Raw genomic sequence first — 21,744 nt, 5'->3', positions numbered from 1 at the left:
GATGATTAGCACATTAGTCCGACATATTGTTGAGAAAGATCCCGATGTTAAAGTTGAAGCTATTGTCGCAGCCGTTAATGATCAATTTCAATACACAGTATCATATAGGAAAGCATGGTGTGGAAAGCATAAGGCATTGGTTGATATTTATGGAGAATGGGAGCCATCTTATGCTAAATTACCTTATTATATGGCTGCACTTCAATATGCAAATCCTGATACAGTTGTTTCATGAAATTTTTTTCAAACTGTGAATTCCAATATTCACGTTTTAAATTATATTTTTTAGGCTTTCGAACCATCTATTCAGGGTTTTATGCACTGCCGTCCTATAATTAGCATTGATGGCACGCACTTGTATGGAAAATTTAAAGGTAAGATGTTAATTGCAACAGGCATTGATGCAGAGAATGTGATATTTCCATTAGCATATGCAATTGTCGATGAGGAAACGACTATAAGTTGGAGTTGGTTTCTTTTCCAGCTCAGAACACATATCGTTAAAGATAGAAATGGAATATGCTTAATTTTTGACAGGCATCCAGGTATATTAAATGCCATCGCAGATGAGTCTATTGGATGGAGTCCACCACGTGCCTATCATCGATACTGTTTAAGACATATCTGCAGTAATTTCAACACTCATTTTAAAAATGTGCAGCTGAAAAGAGCAGTATGGCAAGCAGGAAGTGCTCATCAAGTTCGTAAATTCAATTTTATCATGGGTAGGATTAGAACAGTGAATGAAGAAGCTTGGAGCTGGTTGTCCGAGATAGAAAAGGAGAAGTGGACATTGGCACATGATGATGGCCTACGCTATGGTGTTTTAACTACAAATTTGTCGGAGATTTTTAACAGTGTTTTACGAGGAGCTAGAAATGTGCCAATTACAGCTTGTGTTCAACTGACATTTTATCGTCTTGTCAAATATTTCAATACGAGGCATGCCCAAGCCTTGAGATATGTAGAGGAGAATCCAAATAATCTTTTTACTCCTCATGTTGCAATTAAAATTGCTGAAGATCAAGTTAAAGTTAACCAGCACCGAGTAACAACATTCAACCTTCAAAGAGGTATATATGAAGTGCTTACGAGAAGAGCAAGCGAAGGATTACGAGGTGGAGAAAATTCTCATACTGTTACATTAGCTGAAAGAAAATGTTCTTGTGAAAAGTAGAGCACGTACAAATATCCATGTTCACATGTTTTAGCTGTGTGTCAAGAAATTGCTGTACATTTTAGTGGTTTTGTGGATGATGCATATACAATTACAGCATATATGAATGCTTGAAGCGGTAATTTCAATCCACTACCACATGAAGATTATTGGATGCATACGCGTATGTTCAAATGTATGCCTGATCATCATCGTTTGAGACCGAAGCAGAAAGGTAGACCAAAGTCAATGAGACTACGAAATGAGATGGATGATAGGCAAATAAGAAATAAGAACACTATGGTATTTGTAGGGAACAGGGTCATGATCGTCGTCGCTGTCCTAGGATATTTCAACATACTTCAACTTCAAGCAGTGGAAGAAATTGAAAGCTTCGAAAATTTATTTTTGTCATTGTTTTATGAATTACTGTGAGATTGTATTTGAATTTACGTGTTTAATATGTTGGGATGAACTGAATTTTGTGTTTAAGTTGTATTGTGTGATAATATTGTATTTAAAAAAAAATTTAAAATATATTATCTTATTTTTTTAATACATCTGTGATAATATTGCTTGAGACAGCATATTATGGCTTACGATCCACGATATCCCGGTCCTCGAGACAGCAGCATTCTTACATTGCAGGAGCACCATCGATCACAGACTATTTTAGATGGCGGCGTAAGCATTACAATCTTATTTACTCTTTAAATTTTTATTTTAAAAATTATGTACGTTATCTAATTATTATATTTTATTGCAGGAGTCCAGACATCTTCGTCTACGATGATCCGATGCAGATTTCTGGAGGACAGAGGACATCCCAGATAGAGTGTTAGATTATTTACGATATCTGAGATTTTATGGAGTATATCAGATCGTCGTATACAGATGGACGTTGGTCTTATTACTGCTTTGCTTGAGAGATGGCGTCCAGAGACACACACATTTCATCTTTCATTTGATGAGGCAACCATCAGTTTACAGGATGTCAGCATCCTTACTGGACTACCAGTTGATGGAGATCCAGTTACCGGAGTTGATCCCACACTTACCATTTCGGAGTGGCAGGCTTTGTGCTTGCGATTGTTAAGGTTTGAGCCCGACGCATATTTTTTCGATCATTCACGACTCAGGATTGAGTGTTTGGATGATCGTTATCGTCATTTTCATATTGCGGATGATGCACTAGAGGAGATGGTGCAGCAGTATGTTAGAGGTCAGGTACTGCGGTTGTTAGGTAGTGTCTGTTACCTGATACTTCATCGAATAAGATGAAGTTGATGTTTTTGCCATTATTAGAGGATTTAGGCTTCGCTCGTCGACTCAGTTGGGGCAGTGCAGTACTAGCTTGTCTATACCGAGCTATGTGTCGGGGTTCCTATGCTGATCAGAGCGAGATTGACGGTTATCTTGTATTATTACAGGTATGTGAATTAAAATTTTTTATTTTTAATATTTAATTATATTTTACATTGGATATATCATTTATTTAATTTTTAAAATTTGCAGATTTGGGTATGGGAGCGTATGCCGACTATCAGTACATTACGACGACAGTTGCTCGAGATGCCATCAGAGCAGCAGGATCCTAATGTTCCATTCAGACTAGACGGATCCATTAGGATACAGGTATCGAAATATTATTTTTTTTATTTAAATTTTATTATTTTAAATTTATTTAATATTAGTACATTATGAAACAGATGGAACGTTGCATTCAACGTTTATCACGTATCGACAAGAGTGGCATGGGTTTATAGGTGCCAGTTGGATACATTAGTTGATACATCTAGACGGGTAAATTTTGAATTTTTTATAAATATCAATTTACAGTATTCATAATCTATTAGAATTTTTTACTAATTTTTTTTATTTTAACTATATTATATCAGTTTTTGTGGGAGCCATATACAGATGGGATATTGACTATACTGCCGCAGATGTGTACAGTTGGACACGACATATGGACTGCTAGGGTGTCACTTATTTGTTTTGATGTGGTAGAGTGACATCTTCCCGATCGTGTCCTGCGGCAGTTTGGTTAGACTCAGGGCATCCCAGAGCAGTTTGATACTAGCCAGGGACTTCATCGTATTGATAGACGAGGGAGAGCTCGTATTGACTAGCGTATCAGACATGCACAGTATATCGATATTTGGGATGCACGTCGAGATCACATTATTCATGATGATCCTATTTTGAGAGGCCGTTCATATACTGATGACTACATGGCTTGATTTTTTAGCATTACGGTGTGAGTCATTGGACAGTCTCAGTATGCAATTTCTGGATACGAGGGCGAGAGTTCTACTGTACGTCTTTTGGTAAGATTACAAAAATTATTTCATGTTATTTGTGTTATATTTTTGTTTTATATTTTACACTATACTGACTATTTTATACTAACTGTTCTATTTTTATTTTATAGACTGATTCTATGTCGGATCTCGTGTTAGACGCTCGTCGTGCTTTATCTACGACTGATGAGGACGAGCGGATTCAGATACTGCGGGAGATGGAGAGAACAAATTTCGAAACATTGGTGGCGATTGGTGTTGATCCACATACCTGTGCGCCTTGGTATGGAGCAATTCGGGCGCCAGATATGAGTTATACGCCGTCACCATATGTTTCACATATGTCATCACCGCATATTCCGCATATGTCATCATTCGATGCTGCACAGATGCCACCGCCTTTTCATCCACAGATGGCAGCGTCTTCTTCTTCCTACATCCCCCAGATGCCATCACCGGGTACCAGTTGGCCACATGAGTATGATACTTTTTTTCAGGTCCATCCGTGTATCCAGATGAGAGAGTTGAATGGGTCTTTCAGTCCGTAGATGATCCGACAACATCAGTTATTCCTGAGCAGCATGATCAGCAGATCTCCTCCACTGATATAAGGGAGGAGCCATCACAGCAGGAGCAGCCGGCGAGGACTTTCCTGAGAAGGTCCAAGCGACCACGGGCGCCGCGACGTCCTTGTGGGACTTAGTCTTTGTTATATTTGTATTTAGTATTTTTATATTTTTGTTGTACTATTTTTTTTGTACGTTTGACATTTTTATTCTATTGAATAATATTAAATGTTGATTTATTTTATATTATTTAATTTTAAATGATTGGATATTATGATTTGTGCATATGGATACACATACTCGAACGTGTCTCAGAACATTAGGAGAGAAAACGTTATGCTGAAAGGACTATAAAAATTATAACGTAAATAATAATATATCGAATATTGCTCTTTGAATTGATTTTGATGGTTACAAAGTATTTGAAGGGATTACTAATGATTTTGGTTTGAAAAAAGTTTTATTATATTTCAGGGATAAAATCATAATTTTATCAAATATGATTCTGAAGTCTCAAAAGCAAGAACAAAAGATTTGTAATCTATTGGAGGCAATTTCAACATTTTTGGAAGCGTATTTTGTAAGAAAATAGGTTTATATTTTTGAGTCGACCCATGAATCGACTCATGGCTAAAAGAGCTTAACGGTATGCAAAATTTTTGGCTGCCACACTCTGTGAGTCGACCCCTTGGCTTTCTTTCTGGTAATTTTTATTTTTTAAATTTTTTAAAAAGAGGGAGAGAGAGGAAGAGGGAGAGAGAGGAGGCAGCTCACCGCCGTGCTGTCGGAGAGACGCCGGAGAAGGGAGAAGAGGGAGAAGGAGAGAAGAAGGGGGGAAAGGAGAAAATGCCGTTCCTTCGGCATTTTTTTATTCTTTTTTTTTTATTTAAATTTTTTTAAATATTTTTTGATAATTTGTTTAATTATTTTTTTCTATTTTTTTTAATTTATTAATTTTTTAATGAGGATAGTAATTTGAATGATAATTTTTAATTTAAATTAAAGTTAAATTTTTTTTATTTAGAATTATAATTTCTATTTTATTACCATTTTTTCTCTTTTATTTACTTTTTTTATGATATATTTTTTTAATTTAATTTATAATTTTTATAATTTAAAAATATAATTTTAGTTTTCTTCCATTTTTATCTTTTTGACATTCTAGTACGTAATTCTTTCCCTTTATTTAAAATATTTTTTAAATATTTATATTTAAATTTATTTAGTTATTTAAAATATTTTTTTTATTTCAATTAAAATTATAATTTTTATTTCTTAAAATTATAAAATTTGTTCTTAAATTACAATTATAATTTCTATTCTTTTTCAATTCTATTTTTTCCTTTTTTTTTTTTAGGATATTTTTATTTATTTACCATATTTTTTTCCTTTTCTTGAGATTATTTTTTAAAAAGTATTTTTAAATGGACAACGTAATTTGAAAATATATTTTTTATTTGAATTATAATTAAAATTCTTATTTTTTTGGAAATTTAATTTACAAATTTCTTTTTTTCAAACTTTTTCCTTATTTTTATTTTTTAAAATTTTTTTTACACATTCTTTTAAAATAAAATTTGAAAAAAAATATATTTTTTATTAAATTTTAAAACTTTATATTTTAAATTTCAATCAAAATTATAATTTATTTATTAATTTATAATTATAATTTTTATTTTATTACTATTTATTTATTTATTATTTTTTTATAATTTATTTTAAAATTTTTATCATTTGAAATTATAATTTCAGTTTTCTTCCATTTTTATCTTTTTAGCATTCTATTACGTATTCTTTTCCTTTACTTAAATTTGTAAAGGAAGAAGGAGAAGATCGAGAAGGGAGAAGGGAGAAGGGAGAAGGAAGAAGGAAGAAGGAGGGGAAAAAGGAGTTTGGGGAGGGAAAAACGCCATTCTCTATGGCGTTTTTTTTTTTTTAAATTTCTTTAATTATCTATTTGTAATCTTTTAATATATAAATTTAAATAAATAATAAAAATAATAATTTAAATGATAATTTTTAATTCAAATTAAAATTAAATTTTTTTAAAATTAATAATTATAATTTTATTTTATTATTATTTTATTATTTATTTTATGATACTTTTTTCTAAATTTATTTTAAAATTTTTATCATTTGAAATTATAATTTCAGTTTTCTTCCATTTTTATCTTTTTAACATTCTATTACGTATTCTTTTCTTTTAGTTAAAAAAATATTATTTTTTCTAAAGTTCAATTTACAAATTTTTTTTTCCACATTTTTTCTCATTTTTTAACTTTTTAATGTATTTATTTTTTGATCAAAATTTAATTCAAATTAAAATTTTTTAAGTCACATTTATAAAATACCCTAAAAAATAAATTGTAATTAATTTAATTTATTTTATTCTTTTATGAAATAATTTTTTTTATAATTTTTATAATTTTAATTTTTAATTTTAATTTTCTTCCATTTTTATCTTTTTGACATTCTATTACGTATTTTTTTCTTTATTTAAAATATTTTTTAAATAATAATATTTTTAAAATATTTTTTAAAAATTTTAACTTTTTCACTTTTAAACTTTTCCTCAATTTTTAACTTTTTAATGTATTTCTTTTTTTATCAAAATTTAATTCAAATTAAATTTTTTTAAGTCACATTTATAAAATACCCTAAAAAAGAAATTGTAATTAATTTAATTTAATTTTATTCTTTTATGATATATTTTTTCTAATCTAATTTATAATTTTTATAATTTTAAATTTTAATTTTAGTTTTCTTCCATTTTTATCTTTTTGATATTCTATTACGTATTTTTTTTCTTTTATTTAAAATATTTCTTAAAAATTTATATTTAAATTAATTTAGTTATTTAAAATATAATTTTTAATTTCAATTACAATTATAATTCTTATTTCTTAAAATTAAAAATTATAAACTTTGTTCTTCAATTACAATTATAATTTCTATTTTTTTTCAATTCTTTATGTTTTTATAAAATTTTTTTAGCCTATTTTTAAAATTTTTTTGAATCTTTTTAAAATAAATTAATTTTAATTTGAGAAAGTAATTTGAAATAATATTTTTATTTAATTAATCTTTAAAATTTTATTTTTTTTTAATTTTAAATTATAATTCTTTTTTTTTGATTATTTAAAATTTTTATATTTTAAAATTTTTAGGACAAGTATTTCGAATGATGTTTTTCAATTAAATTTCAAATTTTTATTTCTTTGATATTTCTTTCTCTTTTTTTTCATTTTCTATGATAATTTTTTTTTATTTCTTAAGATTTTTTTTGAATTTTTTAAAAAAATTGAAATAAAAAATCTAAATTTATTTTTTTAATGAATTACAAATTCAAATCTTTATATTTTAAATTTCAATAAAAATTAAAAATTTAATTTATTTATTAATTTTAAATTTTAAAAAAAAAATTCTCATTATTTTATGATTTTTTCTCTTTTTTTTTTGGGAAAAATTGAAAACGTCATTTTGAATGGCGTTTTTAAAGACGCCATTCAAATGGCGTTTTTAAGATTTTTTTTTTTTTTTTTTTGGGATGATGCCATCGTAGAAAAGCAGGACGACGTGGAAGGGAAAAAAATGTCATTCAAAATTGCTTTTTTTTTTTTGCATTAGTTTGATAAAAATATTTGGTTTTGAATTATTTTGATATTTAATTTTTTTTATTATTATTTTAGAAAAGAGATCGAGGAGTCTGAGACTCTGAGTGGATAAGGGTCATGTCAGGTTTTCAAATGACACACTATAATCCTATCGTACGTACCGTTGAGCCTCGTTGATTTGACCTAGGTATATCACTACCACACCTGTTTCTGACCCGAAATATCACTTGGATATATTGCAGTGTTGAAAATCGGGTCATGGTTGGTACTGGGTCTATGGGTCACTTTCGGGTCGGTGATCAACGTGACTTGGAATATGCAAAGGTTGTTCTGTTTGTCATTTGCTCATATTATAACATTGTAGAAGCAAGCATACATTAGATTATATTGTGGCAGTACTTTGCTAATATGACTGACATAGTTGAAATGATCATACTTTTCATCAAGCAAGTCGTGTCGGACTATCCAGTTCGTTTTTCTACGTTCTTCTGCTGGTGAACTTCCAGAGCTCTTTTTCAAAATAATTTAAAAAAAAACTTAAATATCAAAATATATCAAAACGAAATTTATTTATCAAATTAATGTAAAAAAAAAAAATGTCATTTTGAATGACATTTTTTACCCTGCCACATCACCTCCCTTTTCCACAGTGTCATCGTCCCAAAAAAAAAAAAAAAAAAAAAAAAACGCCATTTGGAATGGCGTCTTTAAAAACGCCATTTTGAATGGCGTTTTTAAAAACGCCATTCAAAATGGCGTTTTCAAATTTTCTCCCAAAAAAAAAGGAAAAAAATCGTGAAATAATGGCAAATTTGGTTTTTTAAAATTTAAAAATAATGAATAAATTAAAATTGTAAATTTGATTGAAATTTAAAATATAAAGATTTGAATTTTTAATTTATTAAAAAAATTATTTTAGATTTTTTATTTAAAATATTTTTTAAAAGATGTCAAAAAAAATCTTAAGAAATAAAAAAAATTATCATAGGAAAAAAAAAAGAGAAAGAAATTTGAAAGAAATAAAAATTTAAAATTTAATTGAAAAACATAATTCGAAATACTTGTCCTAAAAATTTTTAAAAAAATTATAAATTTAAAAATTTGTAAAAAAAAAAAAATTATAATGTAAGAATTTAAAAAAATAAAATTTTAAAGATTAATTGAAATTAAAATATTATTTCAAATTACTTTCTCAAATTAAAAATAATTAATTTAAAAAAGATTCAAAAAAATTTAAAAAATAGACTAAAAAAATCTTATAAAAATATAAAGAATTGAAAAAAAATAGAAATTATAATTGTAATTGAATAACAAACTTTATAATTTTTAATTTTAAGAAATAAGAATTATAAATGTAAATGAAATTAAAAATTATATTTTAAATAACTAAATTAATTTAAATATAAATTTTAAAAAATATTATAAATAAAAGAAAAAAAATACGTAATAGAATATCAAAAAGATAAAAATGAAAAAAAACTAAAATTTAAATTTAAATTTATAAAAATTATAAATTAGATTAGAAAAAATATATCATAAAAGAATAAAATTAAATTAAATTAATTACAATTTCTTTTTTAGGGTATTTTATAAATGTGGCTTAAAAAAATTAAATTTGAATTAAATTTTGATTAAAAAAAAATACATTAATAAGTTAAAAAATGATGAAAAGTTAAAAAGTTAAAATTTTTAAAAAGTCATAAAAAATAAGAATTCTAAATTTAAATTTTTAAAAAATAAAATTTTAAAGATTAAGTGAAATAAAAATATTTTTTAAAATTAATTTCTCAAATTAAAATTAATTTAATTAAAAAAAATTTTAAATAAAATATAAAAATCGCCTAAAAAAATTTTATAAAAAGATAAAGAATTGAAAAAAAATAGAAATTCTAATTGTAATTGAAGAACAAAGTTTATAATTTTTAATTTTAAGAAATAAGAATTAAAATTATAATTGAAATTAAAAATAATATTTTAAATAACTAAATTAATTTAAATATTAATATTTTAAAAATATTTTAAATAAAGAAAAAAATACGTAATAGAATGTCAAAAAAATAAAAGTGGAAGAAAATTAAAAATAAAAATAAAAATTATAAAAATTATAAAAAAAATATTTCATAAAAGAATAAAATGTAATAATTAAATTAATTACAATTTGTTTTTTTGGGTATTTTATAAATGTGACTTAAAAAATTTTAATTTGAATTAAATTTTGATCAAAAAATAAATACATTAAAAAGTTAAAAAAATGAAGAAAAAAAATCATAATTTTATCAGATATGATTCTGAAGTCTCAAAAGCAAGAACAAAAGATGTGTAATCTATTAGAGGCAATTTTAATATTTTTGGAAGCGTATTTTCTAAGAAAAATAGATTTATATTTTTTAGTCGACCCCATGAATCGACTCATGGCTAAAAAAGTTTAACGGCACGCAAAATTTTTGGCTGCCACACTCTGTGAGTCGACCCCTTGACTTTCTTTCTGGTAATTTTTATTTTTAAAATTTTTTAAAAAGAGGGAGAGAGAGGAAGAGAGAGAGAGGAGGCAGCTCACCGCGGTGCTGTAGGAGAGACGCCGGAGAAGGGAGAAGAGGGAGAAGAGGGAGAAAGGAGAAGAGGGAGAAGGAGAGAAGAAGGGAGGAAAGGAGAAAACGCCGTTCCCTTCGGCATTTTTTTATTCTTTTTCTTTTCTTAAAATTTTTTTAAATTTTTTTCATAATTTGTTTAATTATTTTTTTTAATTTATTAAATTTTTTAATGAGGATAGTAATTTGAATGATAATTTTTAATTTAAATTAAAATTAATTTTTTATTTTAAATTATAATTTCTATTTTATTACCATTTTTTCTCTTTTATTTACTATTTTTATGATATATTTATGTTGCTCCTAGATTGATTTTGATGATTACAAAGCAGATTGAAGGGATACAAATATTTTTTATTTGAAAAAGTCTTTATGCTCTTCAGGGGCAAAAACGTAATTTTACCAAAATCCTGATTTGATAGTATCATTTGGTAGAACAAATGATTTGTGATCTATTGGTGAAAATTTCATTATTTTTGGACTTATATTTTTGAAGTTATGAATGTTTTAAGTGCATGAGTCGACTCATGAGTCAACTCATGGCACAATGAGCTGCTTGGCACGCTGAAATTCCTATTGGCACGCTGGTTTTCTGGCTTGGCACGACCTGTGTGTTGACTCATGAGTCGACCCACAAGGCATGAGTCGACTCATGAGTCGACCTCTGCTGGTTTGGGCCAAAAAATCCAGAAACCCACATTTCTGGCTGTTGCAACAGAGGTCGACTCATGAGTCGACCCCTGCGACGGGAATTGTCCGCAACGGCTAGTTTTTAGCCCGTTTTAGTTGCTTTTAATGCTCACTTTAAGTGCTCTAACGGCTCTTTTTCTGCCTAGAATATTTTTCTTTGTTTCTTAAAGCTATAAAAGGTTTCAAAAGGTAAAAAACAAGGAAGAAATACAAGACATACACAATATACACAAGAGACATACAAGAGATTTTGAAAGAGAAAAGCAAGAGCATTCAAGAGGGCATTCAAGAGCATTCAAAGAGAGGGTTTCTCAAGCCAACTTTTCAACCTTAATCAAGAGCTCATTTAAAGCCTTCAAGAAGCCTTCAATCAAAGCTCACCAACTCCTCAAGCGTTCATTCAACTCTTCATCCACTTTGAGGAAATCCAAAAGGGGCTTCTTCATTTGAGTAAAGTGTATTTAATGTTATATTCGCTCATTTAAGGAGCTATTCTTGTACTTATTTGTGCTCTAAACTGTTTTACTCTTTGTGAGTAATTATTTTTATTTTGGAGGGTTTCCAAAACAAGGGAAGGTTGATCCGAACCTGAAATTGGAGTGTATTGGGTTGGCTTGTACCCGGAAAATAAGTGGACTAGCTTGGGATAGCTAGTGTCGGAGTTTCCGACGTTTGTATTCGGGTTGAATACAAGTATAGTGGTTTGGAATTCCCAAGTAGGAGCTTGGGGAGTGGATGTAGGTGCAAGGTTGGCACCGAACCACTATAAATCCTTGTGTTTGTGGTGTGCTTTATTGTTTCTCTTTAATTCTTCATTATATCCTTGCATTCTTGCTTTAGGTAATTAATCTTGAACTAAAGTCCTTCTCCTCATTCATCAAGCTTTTGACAAATACTTTTCATAAGTAATTAGTTAAGCTTAAAATTTTTAAAATCCAATTCACCCCCCTCTTGGGTTGCATAGCTGGACAACAATTTATTTAATTTAATTTATAATTTTTATAATTTAAAAATATAATTTTAGTTTTCTTCTATTTTTATGATATATTACGTATTCTTTTCCTTTACTTAAATTTGTAAAGTAAGAAGGAGAAGATCGAGAAGGGAGAAGGGAGAAGGAGAAGGGAGAAGGAGGGAAAAAAGGGGTTTGGGGAGGGGAGAGAATGGCGTTTTCTCTTTTTATTTATTTATTTTTTAATTTCTTTACTTATCTATTTGTAATCTTTAATAAATAAATTTAATTAAATAATAAAAATAATAATTTAAATGATAATTTTTAATTTAAATTAAAATTAAATTTCTTTAAAATTTATAATTATAATTTTTATTTTATTATTATTTTATTATTTTTTTATGATATTTTTTTTAAATTTATTTTAAAAATTTTATCATTTAAAATTATAATTTCAGTTTTCTTCATTTTTATCTTTTTAGCATTCTATTACGTATTCCTTTCCTTTACTTAAAAAAATATTTATTTTTTCTAAAGTTCAATTCAAAAAGCAACATTTGATATATTATTATTTACGTTATAATTTTTATAGTCCTTTCAGCATAATATTTTCTCTCCTAATGTTCTGAGACACGTTCGAGTATGTGTATCCATATGCACCGATCATAATATCCAATCATTTAAAATTAAATAATATAAAATAAAATCAATATTTAATATTATTCAATAGAATAAAAATATCAAACGTACAAAAAAAAAATAGTACAACAAAAATGTAAAAATACTAAATACAAATACAACAAAGACTAAGTCCCACAAGGACGTCGCGGCGCCCGTGGTCGCTTGGACCTTCTCAGGAAGGTCCTCACCGGCTGCTCCTGCTGTGATGGCTCCTCTCCTATATCAGTGGAGGAGATCTGCTGATCATGCTGCTCAGGAATAACTGATGCTGTCGGATCATCTACGGACTGAGAGATCCGTTCAACTCTCTCATCTGGATACACGGATGGACCTGAAAAAAAAGTATCATACTCATGTGGCCAACTGGTACCCGGTGATGGCATCTGGAGGATGTAGGAAGAAGAAGATGCTGTCATCTGTGGATGAAAAGACGGTGGCATCTGTGCAGCATCAAATGATGACATATGCGGAATATGCGGTGATGGCATATGTGAAGCATATGGTGACGGCGTATAAGTCATATCTGGCGCCCGAACTGCTCCATACCAAGGCGCACAGGTATGTGGATCAACACCAATCGCCACCAATGCTCCGGAACCTGTTCTCTCCATCTCCCGCAGTATCTGAATCCGCTCGTCCTCATCAGTCGTAGATAAAGCACGACGAGTGTCCAATACAAGATCCGACACAGAATCAGTCTATAAAATAAAAATAGAACAGTTAGTATAAAACAATCAGTATAGTGTACAATATAAAATAAAAATATAACACAAATAACATGAAGTAATTTTCATAATCTTACCAAAAGACGTACAGTAGAACTCTCGCCCTCGTATCCAGAAACTGCATACTGAGACTGTCCAATGACTCGCACCGTAATGCTAAAAAACCAAGCCATGTAGTCATCAGTATATGAACGGCCTCTCAAAATAGGATCACCATGAACAATGTGATCTCGACGTGCATCCCAAATATCGATGTACTGTGCATGTCTGATACGCCAGTCGATACGAGCTCTCCCTCATCGATCAATATGATGAAGTCCCTGGCTGGTATCAAACTGCTCTGGGATGCCCTGAGTCTGACCAAACTACCGCAGGACACGATCGGGAAGATACCACTCTACCACATCAAAACAAATAAGTGGCACCCTAGCAGTCCATATGTCGTGTCCAACTGTACACATCTGCGGCAGTATAGCCAATATCCCATCTGTATATGGCTCCCATAAAAATTGATATAATATAGTTAAAATAAAAAAAATTAATATAAAATTATAATATATTATGAATACTGTAAATTGATATTTGTAAAAAATTCAAAATTTATCCGTCTAGATGTATCAACTAATGTATCCAACTGGCACCTATAAACCCGTGCCACTCTTGTCGATACGTGATGAACGTTGAATGCAACGTTCCATCTGTTTCACAATGTACTAATATTAAATAAATTTAAAATAATAAAATTTAAATAAAAAAATAATATTTCCATACCTGTATCCTAATGGTCCATCTAGTCTGAATGGAACATCAGGATCCTGCTGCTCTGATGGCATCTCGAGCAACTGTCGTCGTAATGGACTGATAGTCGGCATACGCTCCCATACCCAAATCTGCAAAATTTAAAAATTAAATAAATGATATATCGAATGTAAAATATAATTAAATATTAAAAATTAAAAATTTTAATTCACGTACCTGTAATAATACAAGATAACCGCCAATCTCGCTCTGATCAGCATAGGAACCCCGACACATAGCTCGGTATAGACAAGCTAGTACTGCACTTCCCCAACTGAGTCGACGTGCGAAGTCTAAATCCTCTAATAATGGCAAAAACATCAACTTCATCTTATTCGATGAAGTATCAGGTAACAGGACACCACCTAACAATCGCAGCACCTGACCCCTAACATACTGCTGCACCATCTCCTCTGGTGCATCATCCGCAATATGAAAATGACGATAACGATCATCCAAACACTCAATCCTGAGTCGTGAATGATCAAAAAAATGTGCATCGGGCTCAAACCCTAACAACCGCAAGCACAAAGCCTGCCACTCCGGAATGGTAAGTGTGGGATCAACTCCGGTAACTGGATCTCCATCAACTGGTAGTCCAGTAAGGATGCTGACATCCTGTAAACTGATGGTCGCCTCACCAAATGGAAGATGAAATGTGTGTGTCTCTGGACGCCATCTCTCAAGCAAAGCAGTAATAAGACCAACGTCCATCTGTATACGACCGATCCGATATACTCCATAAAATCCAGATATCGTAAATAATCTAACACTCTATCTGGGATGTCCTCTGTCCTCCAGAAATCTGCATCGAATCGTCGTAGACGAAGATGTCTGGACTCCTGCAATAAAATATAATAATTAGATAACGTACATGATTTTTAAAATAAAAATTTAAAAAGTAAATAAGATTGTAATGCTTACGCCGCCATCTAAAATAGTCTGTGATCGATGGTGCTCCTGCAATGTAAGAATGCTGCTGTCTCGGGGACCGGGATATCGTGGATCGTAAGCCATAATACGCTGTCTCAAGCAATATTATCACAGATGTATTAAAAAAAAAAGATAATATATTTTAATTTTTTTTTAAATACAATACGCAAAAAGGACCGAAAGAAATTTCGGCAGCATTTCCCCTTAGTTCTCCCCACACGACTCAAAATGTGTGAGGAGAACTAAAGAAAAATACTGTCCGAAATTTCTCTCGAACCCTCCGCATATCATTCGAATAATATAATTATCTATAGAATTAAATGCAATTCCCAAACTGTCCAAACTGGACAATCAATTGATCAATGTATATATTTTACGATATCCATATAAAAATATATATTTCATATATATTTTATACGGATAACGTAGAATATTATACATTGATCAATTGACGGGTCTACGTTTTCATGAAATGCAATATATTTAAAAATTTTAAATACAACTGGATCTAATTAGATAAAGATAAAAATAAAAATAAATTAATGAGATAAAAAAAAACGAGCGTCGGATCCTGTGGGCCCCACCATCATCGCAGTCCATCGCATCGAAGCCATCGCCACGCGGGGCCCACCGTCAGGGCATGCGGCCCCACCAACCGTCTGGGCCCACCGCCGAGACGCGGGGCCCACCGCCGGGAGAGGCGAGGGGCTGAGGACCGCCGTCGGGGCGCGGGGCCCGCCCTGGCCACCGGGGCGCGGGCCCACCACCAGCCGGGGCTGGGGCCGGGCCCACCATCGGGATGCGGGGCTCGCCGCCGGGAAGCGCGGCCCGCCGCCGACCGTCTGTGGCCGGCGGCCAAGGAGAAGGGAGAGAGAGAGGAAGAGAGAGAGGAGGGGGCCTCGGCCCGCCGCCGGGACTCGCGGCCCGCCGCCGGCCACAGACGGCCGGTGGCCAAGGAGAAGGGAGAGAGAGAGGAAGAGAGAGAGAGAGGAAGAGAGAGAGGAGGGGGTCGGAGGCCAAGGATGGGATGCGGGACCCACCGTCGGGGCGCGCGGCCCGCCGCCGGCCGTCTGTGGCCGGCGGCCAAGGAGAAGGGAGAGAGAGAGGAGGGGGCCGCCTGCCCGCCGCCGGGACGCGCGGCCCGCCGCCGGCCACAGACGGCTGGCGGCCAAGGAGAAGGGAGAGAGAGAGGAAGAGAGAGAGGAGGGGGCCGGGGGCCACCGTCGGGACGTGCGGCCCAAACGGCCGGCGGCCAAGGAGAAGAGAGGGAGAGAGGAAGAGAGAGAGAGGAGGGGGCCGGGGGCCACCGCCGAGACGCGCGGCCCGCCGCCGGGACGCGCGGCCCGCCGCCGGCCGACTGTGGGCGGCGGCCAAGGAGAAGGGAGAGAGAGAGAGAGAGGAAGAGAGAGAGGAGGGGGCCGGGGGCCACCGTCGGGACGCGGGACCCGCCGCCAGGACGCGGGACCCGCCGCCGGGACGCGCGGCCCGCCGCCGGCCGTCTGTGGCCGGCGGCCAAGGAGAAGGGAGAGAGAGAGAGGAAGAGAGAGAGAGAGAGGAAGAGAGAGAGGAGGGGGCCGGGGGCCACCGCCGGGATGCGGGACCCGCCCCCGGGACGCGGGACCCGCCGCCGGGACGCGCGGCCCGCCGCCGGCCGTCTGTGGCCGGCGGCCAAGGAGAAGGGAGAGAGAGAGAGGAAGAGAGAGAGAGAGAGGAGGGGGCCGGGGGCCACCGCCGGGACGCGCGGCCCGCCGCCGGCAGTCTGTGGCCGGCGGCCAAGAAGAAGGGAGAGAGAGAGAGGAAGAGAGAGAGAGAGGAAGAGAGAGGAGGGGGTCGGGGACCACCGTCGGGACGCGGGACCCACCGCCGGGGCGCGCGGCCCGCCGCCGGCGGTCTGTGGCCGGCGGCCACAGAGAAGGGAGAGAGAGAGGAAGAGAGAGAGAGAGAGGAAGAGAGAGGAGGGGGCCGGGGGCCACCGCCGGGATGCGGGTCCCGCCGCCGGGACGCGCGGCCCACCGCCGGCATGAGAAAAAGAGAGAGAGGGGAAGAGGGAGAGAGAAAGAGGAAGAGGGAGAGAGAGGGGGAAGAGCTCACCGCCGCCGAGACCTCGCCGCCGTGCCGCCGTGCCGCCGGAGAGACGCCGGAGAAGATCGAGAAGGAGAAGAGAGAAGGGAGAAGGAGAAGAGGGAGAAGGGAGAAGGAGGGGAGAAGGAAGAAGAAGGGTTTGGGGAGGAGAAAACGCCATTCTCTATGGCGTTTTCTCCTTTTTTTTTTTTTTAATTTCTTTAATTATGTATTTGTAATCTTTTAATAAATAAATTAAATTAAATAAAGAAAATAATAATTTAAATGATAATTTTTAATTTAAATTAAAATTAAATTTCTTTAAAATTAATAATTACAATTCCTATTTTATTATTATTTTATTATTTTTTTTATGATACTTTTTTTTATTTATTTTAAAATAGTTATCATTTGAAATTATAATTTCAGTTTTCTTTCATTTTTTTTTAGCATTCTATTACGTATTCTTTACCTTTAATTAAAAAAATATTATTTTTTTTAAAGTTTAATTTACAAAATTTTTTTCCATATTTTTCCTCATTTTTTAACTTTACACTGTATTTATTTTTTGATCAAAATTTAATTCAAATTAAATTTTAAATTTTCCTCCCATTTTTTTTTATTTAAAATATTTTTTAAATAATAATATTTAAATTAATTTAGTTATTTAAAATATTATTTTAATTTTAATTACAATTTTAATTCTTCTTTCTTAAAATTAAAAATTATAAACTTTGTTCTTCAATTATAATTACAATTTCTATTTTTTTTCAATTCTTTATCTTTCTATGAAATTTTTTTAAGATATTTTTAAATTTTATTTGAAAATTCTTTTAATTAAATAAATTTTAATTTTATAAATTATATTTAAAAAATATTTTTATTTCAATTAAACTTTAATTTTTTTTTTATTTTTAATTTATCATCCTTATTTGTTGTGACTTTTTAAAAATTTTCACTTTTTAACTTTTTAACTTTTCCTCATTCTTTTAAACTTTTTAATGTATTTCTTTTTTTATCAAAATTTAATTCAAATTTAATTTTTTTAAGTCACATTTATAAAATACCCTAAAAAAGAAATTATAATTAATTTAATTTAATTTTATTCTTTTATGATATATTTTTTCTAATCTAATTTATAATTTTTATAATTTTAAATTTTAATTTTAGTTTTTTTTCATTTTTATCTTTTTGATATTCTATTACGTATTTTTTTTCTTTTATTTATAATATTTTTTAAAAATTTATATTTAAATTAATTTAGTTATTTAAAATATAATTTTTAATTTCATTTACAATTATAATTCTTATTTCTTAAAATTAAAAATTATAAAATTTGTTATTCAATTACAATTATAATTTCTATTTTTTTTCAATTCTTTATATTTTTATAAAAAAATTTTATCCTATTTTTCAAATTTTTTTGAATCTTTTTTAAATTAATTATTTTTAATTTGGGAAAGTAATTTGAAATAATATTTTAATTTTAATTAATCTTTAAAATTTTATTTTTTAAAATTTTTACATTATAATTCTTTTTTTTTTTGATTTTTTAAAAATTTTAAAATTTATAATTTTTTTAAAAATTTTAAGGACAAGTATTTCGAATGATGTTTTTCAATTAAATTTCATATTTTTATTTCTTTCATATTTCTTTCTCTTTTTTTTATTTTCTATGATAATTTTCTTTTTATTTCTTAAGATTTTTTTTGACATCTTTTAAAAAATATTTTTAATAAAAATTCTAAATTAATTTTTTTAATGAATTACAAATTCAAATCTTTATATTTTTAATTTCAATCAAAATTACAATTTTAATTTATTAATTAATTTTAAATTTTAAAAAACCAATTTTTCCATTTTTTCACGATTTTTTTCCTTTTTTTTTTTGTGGGAAAATTTGAAAACGCCATTCCAAATGGCGTTTCTTCTTTTTTTTTTTTTTTTAGGACGATGCCACCGTGGAAATGGGGGGTGACGTGGAAGGGGAAAAAACGCCATTCAAAATGACGTTTTTCTTTTTTACATTAGTTTGGTAAATAAGTTTCGTTTTGATATATTTTGATATTTAAATTTTTTTTTTAAATTATTTTGGAAAAGAGCTCGAACTTCTAACTATAAACTAATTGTTGTCTGTAAAATTGCAGTACCATTGTACTTCCTTCTATGTCAAAGCTCTCTCCATGTCCAGCTGCGTATCACTTTTTGGCAGGTTATGAGGATGGAAAATTTGTACCTGCCTACAGCAGGGGCCCTTCACCTATTCATCCACTCGAACTCTCGAAGGCACTGCTTTCACAGGTCCGGACAGAGATCTATTTGTTATTTTCACAGATGCATTTACATGCTAACCTTTGGTCACAGGTGACATTTACCTAATGAAAAAAACTACCTTTGCTGTTTCATCTGTCTGCAGTTAAAAGAAAATGACATCCCATCTTTCCTAAGCAATGTAAAGGATGGTGGAAAGCACATGACTGGTAAGCTGGAGACGAATTTTTCTCTTGGATTTCAACTCAATTTGACTTTTGGAATTGATGACATCACTTGAGTACAATATCAATCATCCAAATTTTGTGGATTTCAGACAACAGGCTTGTTGAACTGGAGGTGTCAACCTTATCCAATAACTTGCCAGAGGGCAAACTAGCATCTGCTGTTCCTAAAGGTAATTTTGCTCATTGCACTTTTCATTTCCTCCTACTTTAAGATGCTTATTTTTTGCAGAACTATATGATGATTATATTTCTGCAGTCGGAGAAAAGGGAAGTACAAGAGGTTTATATCAGGTATATTCCAGGAATTACCTGAAGAATTCTGCTTCTGAGATTCCCTTGAAGCTGGAATTCTCAAGCACTTGTAGCAGATCCGCATTTTAGCTGAAATTGTCAGAATAATGCAAATGATCTTTAACCTGATCTCCAGTCAAGCAGATTTCAATTTACCAATTTTGTTGTCCAAACAGTTTATGCACACAAACTATAATTGAGGTAATAATTTATCTCTAATTATTTTGCATTATTTGCGACTGGGAAGATATGCTTCATTTAATTGTTTATGTTTGTTTTCCAAATTAACTCATGCCATCTAGTTTCTCCTAAGGAAGACATTGGATCAGTGGTCGTCACGTCAGAATGTGGTTTGATTTTATACAGATTGTCGGGAATGTTTATGGACGATGACTTTTTATTCAGATATGTCATATAGAAAATTTCCTAGTAGAGTCTATGTCATTTAGTCCTCACCGTTGGGTTCCCCATGTCGGATTTTATGCCGGGGACTGATGTGGTACACGTGACTACGGTCTGGCTTCGCCTTCCCTCCCTGCCGATTGAGTTTTGGAGCACAAAGAGAATTTTGGGCCTTGTTAAGGAGGTTGGCAAGTTGGTGGTTACCGATAACTTCACCGACCAGTTACAGAAAATAGATTCCCTGGAGTTAAGGTGGAAATCAATTTCTTGGTGCTATTGAAGCTCGGAGTGTCGATTAGGGGAAGGAGCTTGTCTGTTGGCAGTCTTTTGTTTATGAGAACCTTCTGATGGTGTGCTTCTTGTGTGGACAAATCGGGCACACGAATGAAGCTTACAATCTTCCATTGGCTAGCAGCTCTTTTCGGTCGGAGAGCTTAGTTGAAGCTATTCCATTGCCAATGGAGGTCTTAGTCGAGCAAGAGATCATGCTACTGTCGTCAATGGGTGATGAAGAAGGTCCTACAGTCATTGCTCATCCCTGTTGGGACCTTGGGTGGTGACATCTAAGCTTCGGTCATTTAGGGTTTCAATCGGTGATGTAAAGGGCAAGAAGGATGGTGAGTCATGGTCCGGTGCTTTGGTTCTAAGGTCGAGTCGAGTGAACTCAATGGCTAAACAACCAAGTTTGTTTGATTCTCCCTTTGATTCAGAGGGGTGGTAGAAGCCATCCAAAATGGCTCACCGGCGGCCCCTAGATCAATGGTCAGATAGGCGTGATTCAGTGGCTTCGGTGAGTGGCGACTCACCAACTTAGGCTAGCTCATCGTTTGTAGTGTTGGTTGACTCGGAGTTGACTTAGGAGGCCATGGAACTGGGCCCGAGCGGAAGTCAAGCGAGTTATGATATGCCAATGATGGAAGTGGGCTTCGACTCGGCCTATCTTAAGCGGGCCCGGAGCCTAGTTAAAGGAATGAAGCCTGGTCATGGTAGCTAGTTGGGCTTAAACCCGGACGTTGCCCTTGGGGCCCAAACAGTGCCAAATTACGTTCCCGACCTTTCTTCCTCATAGTCGATGGATTCGAGCTCCCCCCTAAGCGGCGCGACCACAGGGAGGAGGGCATGGTAACCAACGAAAAGTCGACAATGCCGGTGAGAGGGGTCGGCGGATCGGAAAAGGACCAAGCAACATGCAAGTGGGTGGCTCTGGCTCGGCAGAAGGGCTTTGATGGTGACTCTAGGAGCGATGAAGTCGGGGTTAGGCTTCATGATCCAATTCCTTTGGCAGTAGGTATGGAGGTGGTGGTGACCTTGCCGGTGTCTAGTGATGGAGGGATCCAAGAGTAGATTCCTTCAGAGGGTCTGAGGCCTCTTCGGGCATGAGTGTGAAGAGAGAGGTGTCTCTCGGAGATGGGGTTAAGAAGGGGGATCTGGGCCTGCCCAATTTTTGAGGAGAAACCATTGTGAGGTGGTGGCCCAGATTAGGACC

The 21,744-nt window shown here is 33.2% G+C and overlaps 1 protein-coding gene and 1 long non-coding RNA gene across 3 annotated transcripts; both read left to right on the top strand.

The window, feature by feature from the left end:
- Window positions 1-1,907: 1,907 nt before the first annotated feature.
- LOC140856869 (uncharacterized) lies at window positions 1,908-4,200 on the top strand. Its single transcript, XR_012140457.1, has 5 exons — window positions 1,908-2,586; window positions 2,672-2,791; window positions 2,866-2,959; window positions 3,055-3,486; window positions 3,591-4,200. It is a non-coding gene; the product is annotated as an uncharacterized lncRNA (long non-coding RNA).
- Window positions 4,201-7,742: 3,542 nt separating this feature from the next.
- On the top strand, window positions 7,743-20,075 carry LOC105043934 (uncharacterized). 2 transcript variants are annotated; one of them, XM_073255077.1, is made up of 5 exons: window positions 7,743-7,963; window positions 19,215-19,368; window positions 19,484-19,547; window positions 19,655-19,735; window positions 19,795-20,075. In XM_073255077.1, the coding sequence occupies exons 1-5, from the start codon at window positions 7,956-7,958 to the stop codon at window positions 19,944-19,946; spliced, it is 459 nt and encodes a 152-aa protein (XP_073111178.1). In that variant the 5' UTR covers window positions 7,743-7,955; the 3' UTR covers window positions 19,947-20,075. The 2 variants fall into 2 exon arrangements, with proteins under 2 accessions (XP_073111178.1, XP_073111179.1); XM_073255078.1 differs by having other exon boundaries at window positions 7,754-7,963; window positions 19,822-20,075.
- The last annotated feature ends 1,669 nt before the right edge of the window (window positions 20,076-21,744 follow it).

Source organism: Elaeis guineensis, chromosome 4 (genome assembly GCF_000442705.2).
Source record: "Elaeis guineensis isolate ETL-2024a chromosome 4, EG11, whole genome shotgun sequence".
In the NCBI taxonomy this organism is placed as follows: domain Eukaryota; kingdom Viridiplantae; phylum Streptophyta; class Magnoliopsida; order Arecales; family Arecaceae; genus Elaeis; species Elaeis guineensis.
The sequence above is the reverse complement of the archived record's forward strand: the minus strand, read 5'-3'. Positions and strand labels throughout refer to the sequence as shown.

Excerpts from the sequence above, each read along its gene's own strand:
- LOC105043934 (XM_073255077.1), top strand. Across the intron at positions 19,369-19,483 it reads CGAAGGCACTGCTTTCACAG|TTAAAAGAAAATGACATCCC; the intron begins GTCCGGACAGAG and ends ATCTGTCTGCAG. Across the intron at positions 19,548-19,654 it reads TGGTGGAAAGCACATGACTG|ACAACAGGCTTGTTGAACTG; the intron begins GTAAGCTGGAGA and ends TGTGGATTTCAG.